At 39.5% G+C, this 22,186-nt stretch overlaps 1 protein-coding gene across 9 annotated transcripts in view; it reads left to right on the top strand.

Moving 5' to 3' along the window:
• Positions 1 to 22,186, top strand: part of mta3 (metastasis associated 1 family, member 3) — a 242,560-nt gene that overhangs the window by 50,855 nt on the left and 169,519 nt on the right. For all 9 annotated transcript variants that reach the window (XM_072580676.1, XM_072580680.1, XM_072580681.1 and 6 more), the window contains one exon: positions 12,150 to 12,213. In XM_072580676.1, coding sequence (XP_072436777.1) covers positions 12,150 to 12,213 — 64 coding nt within the window. The remainder of the gene's footprint in view (positions 1 to 12,149; positions 12,214 to 22,186) is intronic.

Here is a 22,186-nt window from a genome sequence, read left to right as displayed (position 1 = left end):
GATCATCTTCAAAAAGAGAGAATTTAACCATTATCTAATGTCTTTCAAAGGCATTACCCTCACTGAAGGCCAACTATCAATATTCTGAAAGTTGCTAGAAACTGAACTGATATGAATGCAGTGGTTATAACAGCAGGTCACAGGCTGGGAGTCCTGAAGGAATTTGCCTTCTTCAACCACTGTCGTCTGCATGCTATAGGTTGACCCCCAATTCCCTTAGAGAGGTAATTGCAGGATTTTTACCAAGTGATAGTGAAAGAACAGTAATATATTTCCAAGTCAGGATGGTGGGTGTCTTGGAGGAGCATTTGCAGATTATGGCGTTCCCATGTATCTGCTGCTATAGTTGGAAGCAGTCATGGCTTTTGAAGATGCTGTCTTAGGATGTCTGGTGAAATTCTGCAATGCATCTTGTAGATAATACCTTAGTAGCAGTAGTGTGTGGGTGGATGTGGTATCAATCAAATGGTCAGCTTTGACCTGGATGAAGTCAAGCTTGAGTGTTGTTGGAGCTGTACCTATGTAAGCAAGTGGCGAATATTCCTTAACACTCTTTACTTGTGTTTTTGAATATGGTGGACAGGCTATGGGGTGTCAGGAGGTGAGATTTTTCTGCAGTATTCTTAACTTCTGACCTGCTCTTGCAGCTGTTGTATTTATATGGCGTGTCCAGTTGTATTTCTGATCAATGAAAACCCCCATGATGTTGATTGTGGGGGTTCAGTGATGCTAATACTGTTGAATGTCAGAGTGGTGGTTTAATCGTCTCTTATTGGAGGTGATCATTGCCTGCCATTTGTGTGGTGCAAATATTACTTGCCACTTTTCCAGTCAAGCTTGGATACTGTCCAGATCCTATTGTATTTGAATATTGGCAGCTTCAGTATCTTGAGGAGTCATGAATGTGCTGAATATTGTGCAGTCTATGGTGAACATACCCCACTTATGATCTTATGTTGGAAGGCAGGTCATTGATGGATTAACTAATGATGGTGGGGCCTAGTACAGTACTCTAAGGAACTCTGAAAGAGATATCCTGGAGCTTCATTGACTAACCTCCAACAACCACAACTATCTTCCTATGTGCCAGGTATGACTCCAACCAGTGGAGACTTTGCCCCCGATACCCATTAATTCAAGTTTATCCAAGGCTCCTTGAAGCCATACTGTTGGTGGAATGTGATATTGATGTCAACAGGTACTGGTGCATAAAAAATATTTTCTATAATTGCAGTAATGCAATTTCTGCTGCATTTAGATTAGCAAATGATTTTCTTGAACAGTGATGTCTTTACAATTCAAATGACCTCAAATGATAACTCAGATAATGGATAAGACAGCTCTGTGCTATTTGACAGACTGGTTCTGATAGCAACTTTTCAGTGAGGCCTTGTGCTGCTGGCATAAGAAGATAAATTTAGAAACATGTAAACGTTACTTGCTTTATAAATGTCTCAGAATTTGCTTTCCTTGAATGTAGGTACGGTGCATGAAATAATTTTCATGTGAAAGGCACATGTACGAAATTGGACAATTATGTCTGACCCTCGCGGTTAACCGAGTTTATTTCAATCTTTCATTTGTCCAGTTCATGCTTATTGTCCAACTCATTCTGTGACATGTTTCTGTCCAAATAAAATTGAAGGGGATAATGGTTAGAGAAATTTTGCAGATTTGAAAATGTCAAGACTTGTATATAATTTTAGGATTTTTTTAAGTTTCACTATCATGGACAAACTAAATCAACTCTTCCAGATAAGTTAATTTCCAGTATGTAATGAATGATGTCTCCTGCACAACCTTTACACCGGTTCCTTTCCTGGAAAGTGTTGAAATTACTTTAGAACTGATATGAAACGTGAGATTAGGACTGATGTTTGGGATTATAATAGTCTGTTTGGTATTATTCATAATTTTCGTTTATGTCCTCTGGTTCAAGCTTCATTTCCTTTTGAAGTAATAATCTGGGTTTACCCCATCTATATTTAGTCTCCCTGCCCCTACATCCAAATTAATTTATTTCTGAGCTGTAAAATTTAAGCTTCTCATCTTTCCACAGCAGTTAGATGAAATCTCAGATTATCCTTATAAGTTAAATATAGGGTTATCTGCCTGTGGCTTAGTAACTGAAACTAAATTCTGAACTAAATGTGATTTGAAGAGGTTTTGTAAGGCCTTAGGTTTGATTGCTGTAGAATTGTTTTCTTTGATGTTGGTTCATTGAAAACCTTGATTCTACTTTGTAATCTTCCTGAAACTTGTTTTTTAACGATACTTTTGATCACCTATCCTAATGCTCACAACAGTTTAATGTCTGATCATTTTTAATTTCCCGAGATCATGGGATAGTTTTCTATACTAAATTGTAAGACAAAGGGGCGGTATCGTGGCTCAGTGGGTAGCACTGCTGCCTCACAGCACCAGGGTCCCAGGTTCGATTCCAGCCTCTGGCAACTGCCTGTGTGGAGTTTGCACATTGTCTGTGTGGGTTTCCTCTGGGTACTCCAGTTTCCTCCCGCAGTCACAAAGATGTGCGGGTCAGGTGAATTGGCCATGCTAAATTGTCCATAGTGTTAGGTGCTTTAGTCAGAGGGAAATGGGTCTGGGTGGTTTACTCTTCGGAGGGTCACTGTGGGCTGGTTGGGTCAAAGGGCGTGTTTCCACACTGTACAGAATCTAATCTAATCTTAATAAAACAGCTTTTATTCCAGTAGCGCCTTCAGTGTTGTCTCAGTGGTTAACACCGCTGTCTCACAGCGCCGGGACTCAGGTGATTATGTGTGTGGACTTTGCATATTCTCCCCTTGTCTGCGTGGGCTTCCTCTGGGTGCTCCGATTTCCTCCCACTGTCAAAAGATGTGCAGATTAGGTGGATTGGCCATGGGATATGCAGACTACAAGGATAGGGTTAGAGGGGTGGATCAGAGTGGGATGTTCTTCAGTGTGGACTGGATGGGCTGAATGGCTTCGGTATGGTAGGATTCTGTGATTCTATGATTCTGTCCTATGAACTCAACAATAAAGTCATCAAAATCCATGCATTCTCATCCAATAGAGAAGAAATGTATTGATTAAACTACAGTGAAATATGGATAAAACATCCAGGAACTTTGACATTCCAATAAACAAGACCCCAATCAAAATTGGTGAAAGAAAGTGTCCTTGTAAAGCAACAAGAATGCACGATTGATTTTTTTTCATCTTGTGTGACCCTTAGCATAAAACTAAAACCAACAGCCATATTTATATGCAAATCTTCACTAAAGAGTAAGTTCAGACTGGCATTGTCATCCATGCTTATAAGAGATGCTGGATTGATGATGGCTAGTTCAAGAAATGGTTCAAAAATGTGGATTTTGAGACTAAAAGGACTTAAGGAAGTGAGAGGTTTGCTCATCCAGTTCATGTTCAGATCACGCCATGCTAACAATATAGTCTATGATGTGAGAACAACCAACACCAACATGGCAGTTATACCCAGTGACCTTGAGAAAGTTGTTTAGCTTTTAGCTATTTTTATTAATCACCCTCTCGAGGACAGTTTCTCAAAGATATGAAACAATTGGATGTTTGAAAGTGTTCGATAAATGTAGAAATAGGCAAGCACCCTCACTAGCAGAAGTGTGCTACTGGATTATAGATGTATGAATTGAACTTGATCCTGATATTAGGGAAAAATAAGTTGTAACATATGGAATATGGCATGCACTTGACAGTACCAAGGACAATTGCAGAATAAATAAAACTGAGGAAGATCTGTGAGATGATGGGGAAACATGGTGACTCAGTGGTTAGCACTGCTGCCTCACAGCATCAGGGGCCCAGGTTCGATTTCTGCCTCGGGCAACTATCTGTGTGGAGTTTGCACATTCTCCCCGTGTTTGCGTGGGTTTCCTCCGGGTGCTCCAGGTTCCTTCCACAGCCAAAGATGTGCAGGTCAGGTGAATTGGCCATGCTAAATTGCCCATAGTGACAGGTGCATTAGTCAGGGGTAAGTGTAGGGAAATGGGTCTGGGTGAGTTACTCTTTGGAGGGTCAGTGTGGACTTGCTGTGCCAAATGGCCGGTTTCCACACTGTAGGGAATCTAATCATTCTATTGGCTGTATTATTTGACGATTCAGACAGTGATTTAGAATAGTTTTGAAGGGTTTCAATGTTAAGTTTAGCAGATAATTTGTTATGGCATATATTTGCATTCCATGAAATGTATGTGCTTTGTAATATTATATATGTAAACTTATACACGTAAACTCCTCAGAATCATTACTGTAAAAGTCAACATCATTTTGGTTGATAAAAGTCATGATGTTGACTTTTACAGTAATGATCTTGAGGAGTTTACATGTATGCTTGGTTGATTTTTATCAACCAAAAGTGTTAAATAAAATTCAACTGTTTCACAGTACATGTACTCCCAAAGTTTTTTTCAGAATTCTTCTCTGATCTTTCAATTTTGTTGTTTGCATGTGAATAATCTTTTTAAATTTTTTTAAGCTGTTGATTACTCAACTTCCTTACAGGGTGCCATATTATTTAATGGTCATCTTCCCTCAAATCCTCTCCCTCTCTTCCCTTCAAGTCTGCTTTCATAGTGTTTCATAGAATATCTCATGGATTAGAGTAGTCCTGATGAAGGGCTTTTGCCCGAAACGTCGATTTTCCTGCTCCTCGGATGCTGCCTGAACTGCTGTGCTTTTCCAGCACCACTCTAATCCAGAATCTGGTTTCCAGCATCTGCGATCATTGTTTTTACCACAGAATATCTCATGGCATGTTTAGAGAACAGTAGAGGCCACTTGGCCCATTGAACCAATACTAACACTTTGCAAGAGCAATTAGGTTTCACTCAATGCTCCTTTTACGTTTTGTGACTCTGCAAATAAAAAATGAAGGGTTGAACATTGAAACAGATCAACTGCATATTTGAAAGCGAGATTAGTAGTCTTGATGTTCCTTCATCAGAAATCATTGCATTTTTGCAGTAAATAATGATGGCAGCATTTAGACCAAATTGAAGCTTGATGGGTTTCAGTGATATATTCAGAATTGTTCAGAATTCTTTTCTCTGAATTGGCAGGGTTTGACATCTTGCGTACCAATCCTTTGTGTTGTCTTCGCTTGAGATTTCATACAGTGTAAAGGAATGTCACATTGCTGAAGGTGACAGTTTCCCAGCAGAAAGTTCAGTTTCCTGGGCAGTCCCTTTGGAATGTGCTATTTTGGGGATTCCACAAGGTACCCATGTGTAACTTACTTTTACACTGAAAATAATGACGGTATGGCTAATGAAAAGAACAGGCCTTTGTGTCACGTGTTGCAGCTTACTTTAATTGTGGACTTAGTTAATTCACATTCCTCTAGAATGAAGATTCTACGTCAAAAATGCTAATGAATCTTTTTTATGTATACAAAACTATGCATGTACATGTATATCAAACATTCAGTTATTACAGGTTTTATCTTGATGTTATAGGCATTGATAGTGTACTTGTTTAAATGGTAGTTAGCACTGCTGTCTCACAAAGCTAGGGACTCTGATTTAATTCCAGCCTTGGGTGACTTAAACAAACAGCTCTGCCAACCATCCAGCCCAAACTTTGAGTCTGCTATGTGGATGACACCTTTGCCATCACTAAATGCAAGAAAATTAGAGGAAACCTTCAAGACCATTAACAATACCCTTCCTGGCATAAAATTCACTAAAGTAGAGATAAACAGCACCAAACTACTATTCCTAGATGTTGCAGTAGAGTGAACAGCCAATGGGGATCTTCAAACCCGCGTGTACAGGAAAACAACACATACGGAGCAAATACTGAACTACAGAGACAATCATCCCAACACCCACAAACCGAGCTGCATTAGAACATTATTTCAATGAGCCACCGCATACTGCAGCCCAGAGGAAAATCACGTATACAGTGTATTTAAAAAGAATGGACACAGTCCACAGATTTCTGAGCAACAAACCCAAAAAGCAGACAATACACGTCCAGAAACCCTAGCCACTCTCCTCTATATCGAAGACACTTCAGAAGTGACTGGCAGACTACTCAGACCCCTTAGCGCCATGGTAGCCCACAAACCCACCAACACACTAAAACAGCAGCTAATGAACTTGAAAGACCCTATACAGACAACAGCAAAACTAATGTCATTTACAAAATACCTTGCAAAAATTGTAACAAACACTACATTGGACAAACAGGCAGAAAACTAGCCACAAAAATACATGACCCACTCTCACTAGTATCTTTACAAATAGATGAGGAGGGACAAGACTTCGACTGGGACAACACATCTATCCTAGGACAAGCCAAACCGAGATACATGCGAGAATTCCTAGAAGCTTGGCATTATATCAACAAACACATTGACTTGGATCCCATTCACCATCCCTTGAGGGAAGAAAACAGGAAATGACATCACTCCAGAATGACATCATCAACCCAAGGAAACCTAAGCACAAAATGCGGGCCATACGACCAAAGCTTCACCGGAGGCCCACTGATGATGATACCTAGTATAGTGACGAAACGTTTGAAAATAAACCTTCCAGCTCAGTGAGCAAACATACATCCAGCTTTGTATCCTTCTGCGTAAAAAGCATGCCTACTTTCACAATTAAATAGAATATAATTAATTTACCCATAGAATAGTTAATCCACTGTTTGTCTAAAATTACTTTCTTCTTTTGTGTTCCAAGGTCTGCTTGTTTGTTAGTATTAGATCACCTGCTTTTGTAAGTCTTCAGTTCAAACCTTGAAATGCTGAAAACTAATGCAGGAATAAAGCTGCTCAATATTTAGAGTAGCTTCCCCCCCCCCCCCTCCCAGTATGTAGAACTACAATAAACATTATTCATCTTTTATTTTCCTGGGCTTTGTAGCACATACTTATGTCAGTTTCCAAACTAGTTTTTCTGTAATGGGTTCCAAGTCTGTCACTAGAACCTATAAATTGTGGGAAGTCAGTCCATGTGAATCATGGCTGACCAGAAAGCTCTGGCTGTTATTCCTGCCAGGGGTGTATTAAAAGGATTTGCAAGTTGATGTCAACCTGTTGGACTAACTTATTGACTGCATCATCTGTTGCCTGAAATGGAATTCATACTGGCCCTACAGGTTCAGAGGCAGTAGCGAAGGCATCTCTGAAACCAACATCTAAGGGAAAATAAAATATGAAAATGTCAAATATTTCTGCTTGTCTTATTACTTTACCACCTATTTACTAATTTAGTCACTTACTGCTTCAGTCATAATGTGAACACCAAGACTATCTCAGTCAAAATATTCAGTGATATCATATTCTGTGACTAGAACTGTGGCACATCATTTCTTGTTTGTAATGATAATCCATGACATTTGATGTAGGCAATCACTTCAATGTGTTCCCTTATGCATCCCCTCATCTGCTTTTAATTCATTTCCGTTGCTCAGTCCTACTCTTCTCTGTCCCATGTAGTCAGTCTGTCTCCAGCAACTCCTCCACTCCATTAATTCCATCATACAGTTTTTTTAATATATTGCCCCTGGGTACTCTCAACACTTGCAATTCCATGTCTATCTCTGTTGTGGACAGTTTATCAGACATGATATTTAATGTGGAATATTCTTTCCAGTAAATGTCCTTCGAAACACTCCTTTCACTCTATCTGTTCAGTTTGATCCAGAAGTTGCAAATCTCAGTTAATTGTTTGACCTTAAATAAAGTTTTAAATCTCATTTTCTATTATTCATTAAGCTTAATATTAGTTCTGTTTCCATCTCCTGTTCCCCAACTTGACTCTCTTCTGTTTCACATCCACCTTGTCTTTGTTACTTCAGTTCCACCCCCACTCCCTTACTCACTGTTGTCCTCCCTCATTCCACTCTATGCAAACTCCACCTTGTTCAAAATTGTCCACATCCAGTCCCCCACAGATTCTGTTCACTTGACATGTAGCTGTCCTCACACAACCTTTGTACCTCAATGCACGGATTTTTTGATGTTCTTGTTGCTTTCTCTTAGCTCTGCACCATTTTACTGTACTGTGGTCCTCTCATCCTGCTTTTTTTGCACATTATCCTCATGCGACAAGTCTTTTAATATTTTCGTCCCATGATCGAGTTCTTACCCTCAACGTTTTCGCTTGCTACTTTATTCTCTGGCTTTGACATTTTCCTCACAGTATAAGTTTTGACTGTGTGCAATCATCTTTCCTATTTGCTCTGTATTTAATGTCTGAGGACATTTTACTAAATTAAACCTATATGATAAATAAACACAAGAGCCTTTGTGAGAATATGACCTTTTGAGCTCACTGATGCTGTAATGGGAAACCAAAATGAAATAAAAATGCCTAATTTAGCCAATCGAAAATATTCAGCTATTTATGAATTTTGTAGTGCAGTTTCTGTTATTTCTGCAACTTTGGTTTGTTGCAGTTGGTCCTCTCTTCTGAGTTTATGGACAATACAGAGTTGGGTGAGAAAGTAAGTGGTGACGAGATTGTAGAGAGAAATAGTTTGAGTGAGTGGGCCAAAATATGACAAATGGAAAATGAAGTGGCAAAGTGTGAAGTTATTCACTTTGACAGGAAAATTTTTGAGTGGTGAGAGACTGGGAATTTTATACTGTACATTGAGAAGGACTTGTGTATCCTTACACATAAATGACAGAAAGTTAACATGCAGATATAGCAAGAAGTTAAGAAGACTATTAACGTTAGCTTGTTATTACAAACAGATTAGAGAGAAGTAATGAATTCTTACTGGAGTTATGAAGTGCATTAGTGCAGCCACACCCAGAATGGTGATGGCAGTTTGTTTCCTTACCAAAGAAAAGATGCATAGAGAGTGCAACAAAAGTTCAGAGTAGACTAAGTCTGTAATTTCTGGGATTTAGAAGAATGAACAGTGATCTGATTGAAACACACAAAAACCTTAGTGAGCTTGACTAGGAAGGTAATGAAAAAAATGCTTTCTAAACTGCAGAAGTTATCCATCCGTTCACAGCCTCTGTTTGCTACTTTGGATTGAGGCAAGAAGTTTGTTCATTCAGAAGACTGTGAACGTAGAATAATCCTGATATTATCCTGATAGTAGAGAGCTCTGTGGTTTAGTTGTTGAGTATATTTAAGATGTTGATAGACTTTTGTGTACTAATTGAATTAAGGGTTATAGATATATTGCGTGAATATGGAGTTGGAGTAAAGGTTCTGGCATGATTTTACTGAAGGTACAGGCTCAACATAGTCCCCTCTGCCTCCTATTCATTATATCCTAATATGGTGAACATTTTATATGCAGTAAGCATCTATAGCAAGAAATGAAGTGAATGGACAATTAAAGCTGATATAGTGTTGGTTGAAGGAAGAATGTTGTCCAGAACCCAGAGAGGCTTTTTTAAATTAAAGGAAAGCCTCCGTGGATTCATTTATACTCTCATGAACAGGCAGACCAGATATTATTTATCCATCTGATTTTTAAAGTTAATTCATATGATACGAATGTTGCTATCAAGGCCAGAATATATTGCCCATTCCTAATTGTCCTCGAAACAGTAGTGATGAACTGGCATCTCAAACCACTACAGTCCATGTGGTATAGGTGCACCCAAATTTGTGAGGTAAGCACACAGGATTTTGATTGGGATATTCAAGTAAATCGGAATTGTGAGAAAGCTAGAGGGAATCATGCAATGTTTTTGTGTTTCCATGCATGTGCTATTTGTAGCTGGTGGAGACCACTTCGAGCTGGTAGAGACCACTGGTTTGGAAAGTGCTGTTGAGAAATATTGGTGAGTTGCTGCAGTGTATTTTGTAGATGGTATTGAAAAAGAAACATACTTCATTACTGTCCTTAAATTGTATTTTAGGTCTATGGTTGTCTAGTAACCTAATGGGGTTTGTGGCTCTGGTAACTTTTACCTGACCCACATTAGCTAACCTAATTTGACTTAATAATAAGCACTATGCAATTGGCATTAGTGTTTCTACTCTACAAAAGGGGAAAAATTCAACAGTAATTCAGCATTAGTCCCTGAGGTAAAGATCTCTTTGCAGAACTGTATGGGTATGGGTGACCATTGTTATATTGTTTGAGGCATGATTGTTGGTCAAGATACTGGGAGAATTCCATTGTTTTATTTCAAACAATATCATCATTTATATCCACAAGAGTTAATGATACTTAAGTTTAATGTTTTGTTTTAAAGATTGCACTGCACATACTGCAGAAATATGTTAGTAATGCATTGAAATGCCTATCCAGATTATGTGCTTGAGTTGTGGAGTAGGGTTGAATTCGGATCCTTCTGGTTTAGAGGAGTGAATAAGCTAAGGCTGATGGATCATAGCCACCTCGTTTCAATCTCAGGTTGAGGTAGTTGATTCCAATCACTGCCACAATGGTACACCACAATTGGCAAAGCTCCTGCTCTTTTATCCAGTGACTATTTCTGGAAAGTGTATGTTTGTGGCTGAAAAGGAATTAGGCTCAATTGTAATGACTTCTGCCATGATAGTGGTAAAATATGCAGTGTAAATTTTCAACTTGTTTCATCTGAGCTTCAATATCTAAGAATGCCTAAAATGGCTGCTGTAATTATCTGACTACAGATTGAAGGAAGTCTAGAACACCGTTTATTTTATCTAAAACATTTGAAATCAGGCAACTGAGTTAGTGTTAAGAATTTTGCATCTCCTGTTTAAATTCAGCTTGTTCAGCATGTGTGTAGATATACATCAAAGTTTGTGTGCAGCTATTCAGCTTGGAAAGAGAATGGAGCCAGGTTTGCAAATTAACAGCAGAACGAGAGAAAGAAAATCCATTGTTAAGAGGAAGGACTGAAAGTTTCTACCTCCTTGTTCATTCTCATCTAAGTAGATAGTACAATGAAAAAGCAAATTGGGCAAGCAACCTTAACACTCAAGGTTATCTGCAAACTTCATCAGCAGATGATGCAAGACAATTATACATTTTTATCCTGAGATCACAGCTGTAACATCTGAAGGATTCTAAGGACTTCAGGACTGTATAGTCTTTATTCTTTGTCAATGCCAGACACACAGTTCCTTTACAATTTATTGTCTGTGTTTGTTTGTGTGTGTGTGTGTTATGTATGTTCACGAAAACGTTAAACTAATCAAAACTAAAGAGTCAGCTGCAATGTTGTGTAAGAAGAGTGATAGCTGTAAGCTTAATAAAAATATTTGTTGCGACCAATGGAGTGAGGGGACTTGACTGACCCCATTTCATATGGTTATAACATTTCATAGTTCCTCGATCATGCACAATAAAAGTAGTCAATGTAGTTCCTGAACGTATGTACATACACGTGTATGCTCACATGCACACAGGCAATAAATTGTAAAGGAACTGTGTGTCTGGCACTGTCAGAAAGAATAAAGACTATACAGTCCTAAGGTCCTTAGGATCCTTCACATGATAGATTTTTAGCTTGAGACCATAGTTGTGGAATTCATGCTGTGCCAGTAGATAGGATAAAAGAGAATATGGAAGGCTACTTAAGAGTTTGAGGTGGAAATAAAATCATTTCACAAAATACCGTGGAAGCTGGCAGTCTGAAATTAAAACTGCTAAACAAGGCTGGTTAGACCTATGGAGTCGAGTTTTGTATTGGTGGTTTTTCATCAGAACAAAAGAGGCCATACCTCTGATGAACGAGTGAAGAGGACTAATAATAAAAAGACTGATTATAAACAGTACTTTGTTGATATTTTGCAGCCATCAAAAACTTAGATGGTGAGACTTGGGTAACGTTGCAACAGCCATGTGAGAGATTATGAAGCTTCTGTTATTTCCCTGATTTCAAAACTTGGTATTTTGCCTTGTAAGAATAATTTGACAAGTTTCTTATCTGGTGTGAGTGGAGGAAGGCAATAATTTGCTTCCTATCACTCTAGGAGGTATTTTTAAATGTAATGTTAACTAATTTCAAACATCGAAGGAAGGACAAACATCGAGGAAAGAGGTAGAGTCCTGGTAAAGAATCAAGATTTTTTTTCTAAAAGCTGTCAATTAAAGAGGCAGTGGTGAAGCAGAAACATGCTGACAAGAATGTTTTAAATGTTTTCTATTATAACGGGAAACATTTAGTGACTTTATTTGGAATTTTGCTTAAATAAATGTATTTTTTCCTTCAGGGGCAAGTGTGGTGTTTCACTTTTGAACGAAACCGAGTCAGTAGCCTGCTATTTGGAAAAAGAGGTAAAATATTGATCATTGTTTTTGATATTATGATGTACTTATTCAAACATTTCTTCCACAAAGTTGTTTGTGGGTGCTAAAATTTGAACTCCCAGCACTCATCTTTACACAGTTTACTTGGTAAAATGTAATATTGCTGCATCTGAAATATTGTACCTTTGACGTAGTTGTGATTTAGATGACACACTCATACGTTCATGTGTTTGCTTTGTTATAAATAGCAATACTATGATTAGAGATTTTCAAATGTTTACAAATGGCATATTTAATACAATATCAGGGCTTATCAATGAAGGGCTTAATGAGTTGATACAGAACAAAGGACAGTACAGCACAGGAACAAGCTCTTCGACCCATCAAGACAGCAAACACATGATGCCTTTCTAAACTAAAAACCTTTTACTTCCGTGCGATCCATATTCTTCTGTCAGTGCGTTCAAGGCACTTACCGCCTCTAACATCGCCTTTAAACTTTCCCCTTGTTTACCTTGAATCTACGTTGCCTAGTAATTGACATTTCTGCCCTGAGAGAAAGACTCTTCACGATCCATGCCTCTTAATTTTGTCAACTTCTGTCAGCGCTTAATCCTTTTGATATTCAGGTGAAAAGTCAACTCTGTCAAATCACTCCTCATAGCTAATTCCCTCCAAACCAGCCAACATCCTGGTAAACAATTACTGTACCCTCTCCAGAGCCTCTGCATCCTTCTTGTAGTGTGGTGACCTGAGCAGTACTCAATATTCCAAAAGTGGAATCAGTAAAGTTCTAACCAATGAAGGCCAGAATACCATATGATTTATGCCACCATATCCATTTGTGTTTCCACTTGAAGGGAACTGTGTACGCAAATATCTCTCTATGTTAATGCTTCTAAAGGTTCAAACATTTATTGTATACTTGCCTTCTGTGTATCTCCTAAAATGCATCATTTTGCATTTGTCTGGATTAAAGTCTCCAGCCTATCTATATCCTGCTGTATCCTCTGGCAATCCTCCTCACTATCTTCAGCTCTCCCAATCTTGGTGTTGTCTGCAAATCTTCTAATCAAGTCACCTACATTCTCCTACAAATCATTTATTTATATGTGTATGTGTATTATTATGAGCAACAGGGGTCCCAGCACTGATCCCTGTGGAACACCACTGATCAGAGATCTCCAGTCTGAAAAACATCCTTCCTTTGCTACTCTGCCTTCTATGACTAAGCCAGTTCTGTGTCCACCTTGTCCCTCACCACAGATCCCATATAACTTCACCTTTTGTATCAGAATGCTGTGAGAGATCTTGCCAAAAGCCTTGCTAAAATCCGTACGGGCAACACCTTACCCACACAAAGGTAATCTCTTATGTCCACATTTTTCCGAATGTGAGTAAATCCAATCCCAAAGAATGTTCTTTGATAATTTCCCTACCGCTGACACAAGGCTCGCTGGCCTCCAATTTCTCAGATTATCCCTGTTGCCCTTCTTAAACAAAGGAACAATGTTGGCTATTTTCCAGTCCTCTGGGACTTCTCCTGTGGCCGAAGAGAATACAAAGATTTTGTACAAGCCCCAGCAATTACCACACCTGCCTCTCTCAGCATTCTGGAATAGGTCTCATCAGGTCCTAGCAACCTGTTTACTAAAATGCTTTGCATTTTGGAAAGGCAAATCAGACCAGAACTTTTACACTTAATGGTAAGGTCCTAGGGAGTGTTACTGAACAAAGAGACCTTGGAGTGCAGGTTGCTAGTTCCTTGAAAGTGGAGTCGCAGGTAGATAGGATAGTGAGGAAGGCATTTGGTATGCTTGCCTTTATTGATCAGTGCATTGAGTATAGGAGTTGGAAGGTCATGTCATGGCTATACAGGACATTGGTTTGGCCACTTTTGGAATATTGCATACAATCCTGGTCTCCCTCCTATAAGAAGGTGTTGTGAAACTTGAAAGAGTTCAGAAAAGATTTGCATGGATGTTTCCACGGTTGGAGGGTTTGAACTTTAGGACAAGGCTGAATAGGCTGGTGCTATTTTCCCTGGAGTGTCAGAGGCTGAGGGGTCACCTTATAGAGGTTTATAGAATCATGAGGGGCATGGATAGGGTCAATGACTTGCACTTGTTTCGGGTCCCTCAACATCAGGATTTTAAAATTCCTGTTCTTGTTTTCATATTCCCTCACTGAGATTGAGGAATGGATATGTTGACAGATTATGGAAAAATGTAAAAACAAAGGATTGTAGGTGATTTTAAACTTCCCCTATATTGACTGGGAGCCACCAAGTGTGGGGATGGGGGAGTCCGAAACTAGACGGCAGAGGTTTAAGATTAGAGGAGAAAACTTTAAGAGACCAAAGGTGCAGTTTTTCATGCAGAGGGTGGTACGTGTATGGAATGAGCTGCCAGAGGAAGTGGTGGAGGCTGGTAAAATTACAACAAATGAAAGGCATCTGGATGTGTATATGATTAAGAAGGGTTTAGAGAGATATGGGCCAAATGCTTGCAAATGGGACTAGGTTTACATAAGAGAGCTGGTCAACATGGACGAGTTGGACCGAAGGGCCTGTTTCCATGCTGTTCATCTCTGTGATCTCTTCTTTTTTTATATTGACGTGTTGTGAATACAATATAAAGTGTTCATTAAGGATCTCACCCACTTTCTCCGGATCCATGTATAAATTCCCTCTTTCCCTAGCGCCCTACTTGTTCCATATATATGTATAAAATGCCTTGAGATTTTCCTTAATCCTGTTTGCCAGAGACATTTTGTGGCCCCTTTTACCCTTCTTCATTCCTAGTTTGAGTTTTTTTTCCTTTGCATTCTTTGAGGGCCTTCAGTTTTCTAAACCTTGCGTATGCCTCCTTTTTCTTTTTAACTAAGCTCTTAATTTCTTTGTCATCCAGATCTTACTATCCTTCTCCTTCATTTTGACAGACATATTGTGGTCCTGAACTCTAACCAACTGGCCTTAAATAGATTCCCACATGCCAGATCTGGGTTTACAGACAGCTGCCCCCAATTTACATTCCTCAGTTCCTGCCTAATATTGTGATAGTTAACCATCCCCCGATTTAATACTTTCTCCCGAAGACTACTCTTGTTTTTATCGATAAGTAGCTTCAAACTTACAGAATTATGGTCACTGTTCCAGAAATACTCCCCCACTGCAACTTCAATTACCTGGCCGGGCTCATTCCCCAATGCCAGGTCTAGTATGGTCCCTTACCTAGCTGGACTGTTCACACATCGTTTCAATAAAATGGCCCTGGACACACCTAACAAATTCACCCTTATCCAAGCCCCTGGCACTAGGCGATTCCCAGTCAATATAAGGGAAGTTTAAAATCACACACAACCGTTTGTTTTTACATTTTTCCATAATCTGTCAACATAACTGTCCCTCTGTCTTTGTGGAGGGATATGAAACCATGAACAGGAACTTTAAAGTCCTAATGTTACTGCACCTGAAGCAAGTGCAAGTCATTGAGCGCAGAAGTAGTAAGGAAATGGAACTTGTGATGAATTAAGACACAGTCAGCAGAGTTTTGGATGACCCAAAGTTTACAGATGACTGGTTAGCAAGGTTAGATCTCACGGAATACAGGGAGAACTAGTCATTTGGATACAGAACTGGCTCAAAGGTAAAGACAGATGGTGGTGGTGGAGGGTTGTTTTTCAGACTGGAGGCCTGTGACCAGTGGAGTGCCGCAAGGATCGGTGCTGGGTCCACTACTTTTTGTCATTTACATAAATGATTTGGATGTGAGCATAAGAGTATAGTTAGTAAGTTTGCAGATGACACCAAAATTGGAGTGTAATGAACAGCGAAGAAGGTTACCTCCGATTACAATGGGGATCTTGATCAGCTGGGCCAGTGGGCTGAGAAGTGGCAGATGGAGTTTAATTCAGATAAATGTGAGGTGCTGCATTTTGGGAAAGCAAATCTTAGCAGGACTTATACACTTAATGGTAAGGTCAGAGGGAGTGTTGCTGAATAAAGGGACCTTGGAGGGCAGGTTCATAGCTCCTTCAAAGTGGAGTCGCAGGTAGATAGGATAGTAAAGAAGGCGTTTGGTATGCTTTCCTTTATTGGTCAGAGTATTGAGTACAGGAGTAGGGAGGTCATATTGCGGCTGTACAGGACATTTTAGGCCATTGTTAGAGTATTGCATGCAGTTCTGGTCTCTTTGTGAAACTTGAAAGGGTTCAGAAAAGATTTACAAGGATATTCCCAGGGTTGGAGAATTTGAGCTATGGGCAGAGGCTGAACAGACTAGGGCTGTTTTCCCTGGGGCGTCAGAGGCTGAGTGGTAACCTTATAGAGGTTTACAAAATAATGAGGGGCATAGATAGGATAAATAGATAAAGTCTTTTCCCTGGGGTTGCGGAGTCCAGAACTTGAGGGCATAGGTTCAGGGTGAGAGGGAAAAGATATAAAAGAGACCTACGGGACAACTTTTTCATGCAGAGGGTGGTACGTATGTGGAATGTGTTGCCTGGGGAAGTGGTGGAGGCTGGTACAATTGCAAAGTTTAAAAGGCAGTTGGCTGGGAATATGAATAGGAAGGGTTTGAAGGGATATGTGCCGAGTGCTGGCAGGTGGGGCGAGATTGGGTTGGGAAATCTGGTCATCATGGACGGGTTGGACCGAAGGGTCTGTTTCCATGTTGTACATCTCCATGACTGTATCATAGAATGTGGGTGACTCGTCAGGGCTGATAAGCAAGGTACGAATGAAGGTTTTAGCAGTGAAGGTTTTGAGCTGAGATGGGTATTCAGGTGATTTAATGGACAGATAGGCTCTCTTAGCGACGCTTGAGCATGAGATCTGATGTTCATCTCAGAATCTATTGTGACAAATCTGGATTATCTCTAGACTGTTGCTAGGGAGAAGAGTGGAGTTGGTAGTTAAGGAACAGAGGAAAAGGAGCCATTATAATTGATCTTTGACCATGTCAGAGGAGTGTTGGAGGATGGCTGCAGAAAGAAGAGAAATTTCACCTTTGCTGCAGTCACATTGGATCTTGTTTGTGACCTTGATAATATTTGTATGTACAGTGAATTGATCTGAAACTTATTGTCATGATTCAAACGTAGGCTCTGTAAATTATTCTCTGCATCATTTTGGTGAATTTATGCTTTATGGTCACTATGGTTTTAATGTGCCGTCTATTGTGAAATGTCCACACTGAGACCAGTATTCGTAATTGTGTCATAACGGAAGTGTGTACAAATATACTTCTCCACACTTTTCTTACGACTTCATTCATGGTTGCCTCTATTTTAAAATAGTACACTCACTTGTACTGTCAGTTTGGAAAAATGATGAATTATAAACTATATATTCTTGATCAATGGGCAAATCAAGGGCTTTGGTGAAAGGGCATGAAAGTGGATGTGAAGAATGTCAGATCAGCCATGATACTATTGAGTGGAAGAGCAGACATGAGGGACCAAATAGCATACACCCCTATTTCTTATGGTCTTGTATTCATTGAGTCTTTACTCCTAATTCATGTGTTTTTTTTCCCATGCTGTGTTAGCGCACACACATCTCAACATGAAATTTCATCTACCGCCAGTCTGTTTATTTCACTATGTTCTTCTGAAGTCTTTGACTGCTACGTAGATGGTTTCTAAATTACCTTTGTGGAATCAGAAAATTCTGAGCTATGTTTCGAATACCTACATCAAAATAATCTAAATATGCAGAGATTAAATTGAATCTTGCACTCTGTTGCCACTTGCTGCCCGTCTTCAACTTGAACAATACTTACTCTCAATATGTCTGGCAGCATCTGTGGAGAGAAAGCAGAGTTAATGTTTTGAGTTATTGACCTTCCTTAAGAAGTGGACTTGAAAAGGTAACTCTGCTTTTTCTCTACAGATGCTGCCAGGCCTGTTTGATTTCTCCAGCTGTTTCTGATTTTGTTTTGGATTTCCAGCATCCACAATTCTTTTGTTTTATTTTACTTATTTACTCTGTCTTTGTTTCCTTTTTGAATATTTATTGATAACCTTTTAAAACAGTTTTCTATTATCTTTAATGCTATTCTCATGTTTTGTCCATTCAATAAGTAGGTTAATTTAACTTGTATAGAATTTACATTTAAAAGGCTGCAACTGTTTGGCGATTTGATAAAATTGGCTAAAGTTGAAATTTTTTGTTTTACTGATGCAAAATTGGTAACTCTACTTTGGGAGAACTGCTTCTCTGACATATTTAGAACGATGCAGTAATTTGCTTCCAGTGTTTCCTTCATAAGCAATAGTCCATAATTCATAAGAGATTTATATTGAGGTGGTTTTATTACATTTGAATAGTAATTCATTATTAAAATAACATGAGTTATTTAACTGATTTTAATTACACTTGTGAACAGACTTGTATACAGACGTACCCAATACAGCTTTTACTCTACAATTTATTATGCCGTTCAGTTAATCATAATTAACATGTGCGGTAAATGCAATCTTTTTTCATCGTTAGTGTTTTTAACATATTAATCAGAAAAGTCAAGGAGCTACTCTGGATTTTAAGAAGGCATTTTGAGGCTCCAAACTTTGTTTTTAAACACCATCTAACTTTATTGTTGCACTTTAAAAAAGAACGAAATGAATTAAGTTTACTTGAAATAAATCTTTATTGCAGCCTTTTCTTAATACTGCTTCTCTGCCATATGAGTGGGCAGTATGGGTGTGTAGGAGCAGATGATAAAGAAAATAATGAATCAGTGAGAAATGGAGCTTGCTACTTGATGTTGGTTGGCGGAGAGATCAATTTGTTTGTACATTCCTATAACATAAGTCCTGCCTCCTTACCGTCAGCCACCTGGTCAATCTTTGTGTTGTCTACAAGCTTACTTTTAATTTCCCCCACATCTTCTATATAGTTCATGACATATTTAAACATAAAGGATCCAACACTGATTCCTGTGGTACACCAGTGATACAAACAAAGTTGTACCAATATCCTTGATAATTCTCAACTCCATTTCCTTGCCTTTACCCAAAAACTTTGATTCCCAGTAATCTTTTTGTGATTTATGCCTGAGGATTCTCAAATCCTTCTGTGCTGTAGCTTTCTGCAGTCTTTCTTCATTTAAACAACATTCATCTCCTCTAATCTTCCTGCCAAAGTGCATAACCTCACACGTTCTAATATTCTATTCTACCTGCCAAGTATTGCCCACTCACTTAACCAGTTTCTTTTCCTTTTTGGACCCTGAGACATGCTCACCACTTGCCTTTGTATTACTTTTGTGTGATCCACTAACTTGGCCATATACATTGACTTCCCTCATCCAAATCATTAATGCATAGTAAATATGCCATAGTGTTACGGGTTTAGATGGAGAGGAATTTGTTAAGTGTGTACAAGACAATTTTCTGATTCAGTGTTGTGGATGTACCTACTAGAGAAGGTGCAAAACTTGACCTACTCTTGGGAAATAAGGCAGGGCAGGTGACTGAGGTGTCAGTGGGGGAGCACTTTGGGGCCATCGACCATAATTCTGTTTTAACATAATTAAAACATAATTAAAATAATGTTGGAAAAGGATAGACCAGATCTAAAAGTTGAAGTTCTAAATTGGAGAAAGGCCAATTTTGATGATATTAGGTATGAAGTTTCGAAAGCTGACTGGGGGCAGATGTTCGCAGGTAAAGGGATGGCTGGAAAATGGGATGCCTTCAGAAATGAGATAACGAGAATCCAGAGAAAGTATATTTCTGTTAGGGTGAAAGGAAAGACTGATGGGTATAGGGAATGCTGGATGACTTTAGAAAAAGAAGGAAACATATGTAAGGTATAGACAGGATAGATCGAGTGAATCCTTAGAAGAGTATAAAGGAAGTAGGAGTATACTCAAAGAGGGAAATCAGGAGGGCAAAAAGGCGACATGAGATAGCTTTGGCAAACAGGGTTAAGGAGAATCCAAAGAGTTTTTACAAATACATTAAGGACAAAAGGGTAACTAGGGAGAGAATAGGGCCCTATAAAAATCAGCAAGGCAGCCTTTGTGTGGAGCTGCAGAAAATGGGGGAGATACTAAATGAGTATTTTGCATCAGTATTTACTGTAGAAAAGGATATGGAAGATATAGAGTGTAGGGAAATAGATGGTGACATCTTGTAAAATGTCCATAGTACAGAGGAAGAAGTGCTGGATGTCTTGAAATGGGTAAAGGTGGATAAATCCCAGGATCTGATCAGGTGTACCCTAGAACATTGTGGGAAGCTAGAGAAGTGATTGCTGGGCCTCTTGCTGAGATATTTGTATCATCGATAGTGAGGTGCCAGAAGATTGGAGGTTGGCTAACGTGGTGCCACTGTTTAAGAAGGGTGGTAAGGACAAGCCAGGGAACCATAGACCAGTGAGCCTGACATTGGTGGTGGGGAAGATGTTGGAGAGAATCCTGAGGTACAGGATGTACATGTATTTGGAAAGGCAAGGACTGATTAGGGATAGTCAACATGGCTTTGAGAAATCATGTCTCACAAATTTGATTGAGTTTTTTGAAGAAGTAACAAAGAGGATTGATGAGGTAGATGTGATCTATATGGACTTCAGTTAGGCGTTCGACAAGTTTCCCCATGGGAGTGGCGTTAGAGGGTTGCTTTTCAGACTGGAGGCCTGTGACCAGTGGAGTGCCACAAGGATCGGTGCTGGGTCCTCTACTTTTTGTTATTTACATAAATGATTTGGATACAAGCATAAGAGGTACAGTTAGTAAGTTTGCAGATGACACCACAATTGGAGGTGCAGTGGACAGCGAAGAGGGTTACCTCAGATTACAACAGGATCTTGACCAGATGGGCCAATGGGCTGAGAAGTGGCAGATGGAGTTTAATTCAGATAAATGTGAGGTGCTGCATTTTGGGAAAGCAAATCTTAGCAGGACTAATACGCTTAATGGTAAGGTCCTAGGGAGTGTTGTTGAACAAAGAGACCTTGGAGTGCAGTTTCATAGCTCCTTGAAAGTAGAGTCGCAGGTGGATAAGATAGTGAAGAAGGTGTTTGGTATGCTTTCGTTTATTGGTCAGAGTATTGAGTACAGGAGTTGGGAGGTCATGTTGCGGCTGTACAGGACATTGGTTAGGCCACTGTTGGTGTATTGCATGCAGTTCTGATCTCCTTCCTATCAGAATGATGTTGTGAAACTTGAAAGGGTTCAGAAAAGATTTACAAGGATGTTGCCAAGGTTGGAGGATATGAGCTAATGGGAGAGATTAAACAGGCTGGGGCTGTTTTCCCTGGAGCATCAGAGGCTGAGGCGTGACCCTATGGAGGTTTACAAAATTATGTGGGACATGGATAGGGTAAATAGGCAAAGTCTTTTCCCTGGAGTTGGGGAGTCCAGAACTAGAGGGCATAGGCTTAGAGTGAGAGGGGAAAGATAGAAAAGAGACCTACGGGGCAACTGTTTCACACAGAGGGTGGTACGTGTATGGAATGAGCTGCCAGAGGAAGTGGTGGAGCCTGGTACAATTGCAACATTTAAAAGGCATTTGGATGGGTATATGAATAGAAAGGGTTTGGAGGGATATGGGCCAGGTGCTGGCAGGTGGGACTAGATTGGGTTGGGCTATCTGATCGGCATGGACGAGTTGGACCGAAGGGTCTGTTTCCATGCTATATGTCTCTATGACTCTAATTGTGGCCTCAGCACTGATCTCTGTGGCACTCAACTAGTTGCAGGTCATCCTGAAGTGACCCCGACCCCAATTCTCTGTCTTTTCTTAGTTATTCTTCCCTGTATCTATACTAATAAACTGCTTCAACATCATGGACTCCTATCCAGTTTAATAGTCTTCTGTGTGGCACCTTATTGAAAGCTTTGGAAATTCAGATATATTAAAATTGTTGTCATGCTTTTTGGGTTGATTTGGGGATTTTCTTTCCTTTTGCGGATTGTGCGACTTGCCTCAGAAGGCAGTGGAGGTACAGTCATTGGCTATTTTTAAGATTGTAATCAATACATCATTGTTAGGC

Source organism: Chiloscyllium punctatum, chromosome 11 (assembly GCF_047496795.1).
Source record: "Chiloscyllium punctatum isolate Juve2018m chromosome 11, sChiPun1.3, whole genome shotgun sequence".
In the NCBI taxonomy this organism is placed as follows: domain Eukaryota; kingdom Metazoa; phylum Chordata; class Chondrichthyes; order Orectolobiformes; family Hemiscylliidae; genus Chiloscyllium; species Chiloscyllium punctatum.
The sequence above is the reverse complement of the archived record's forward strand: the minus strand, read 5'-3'. Positions and strand labels throughout refer to the sequence as shown.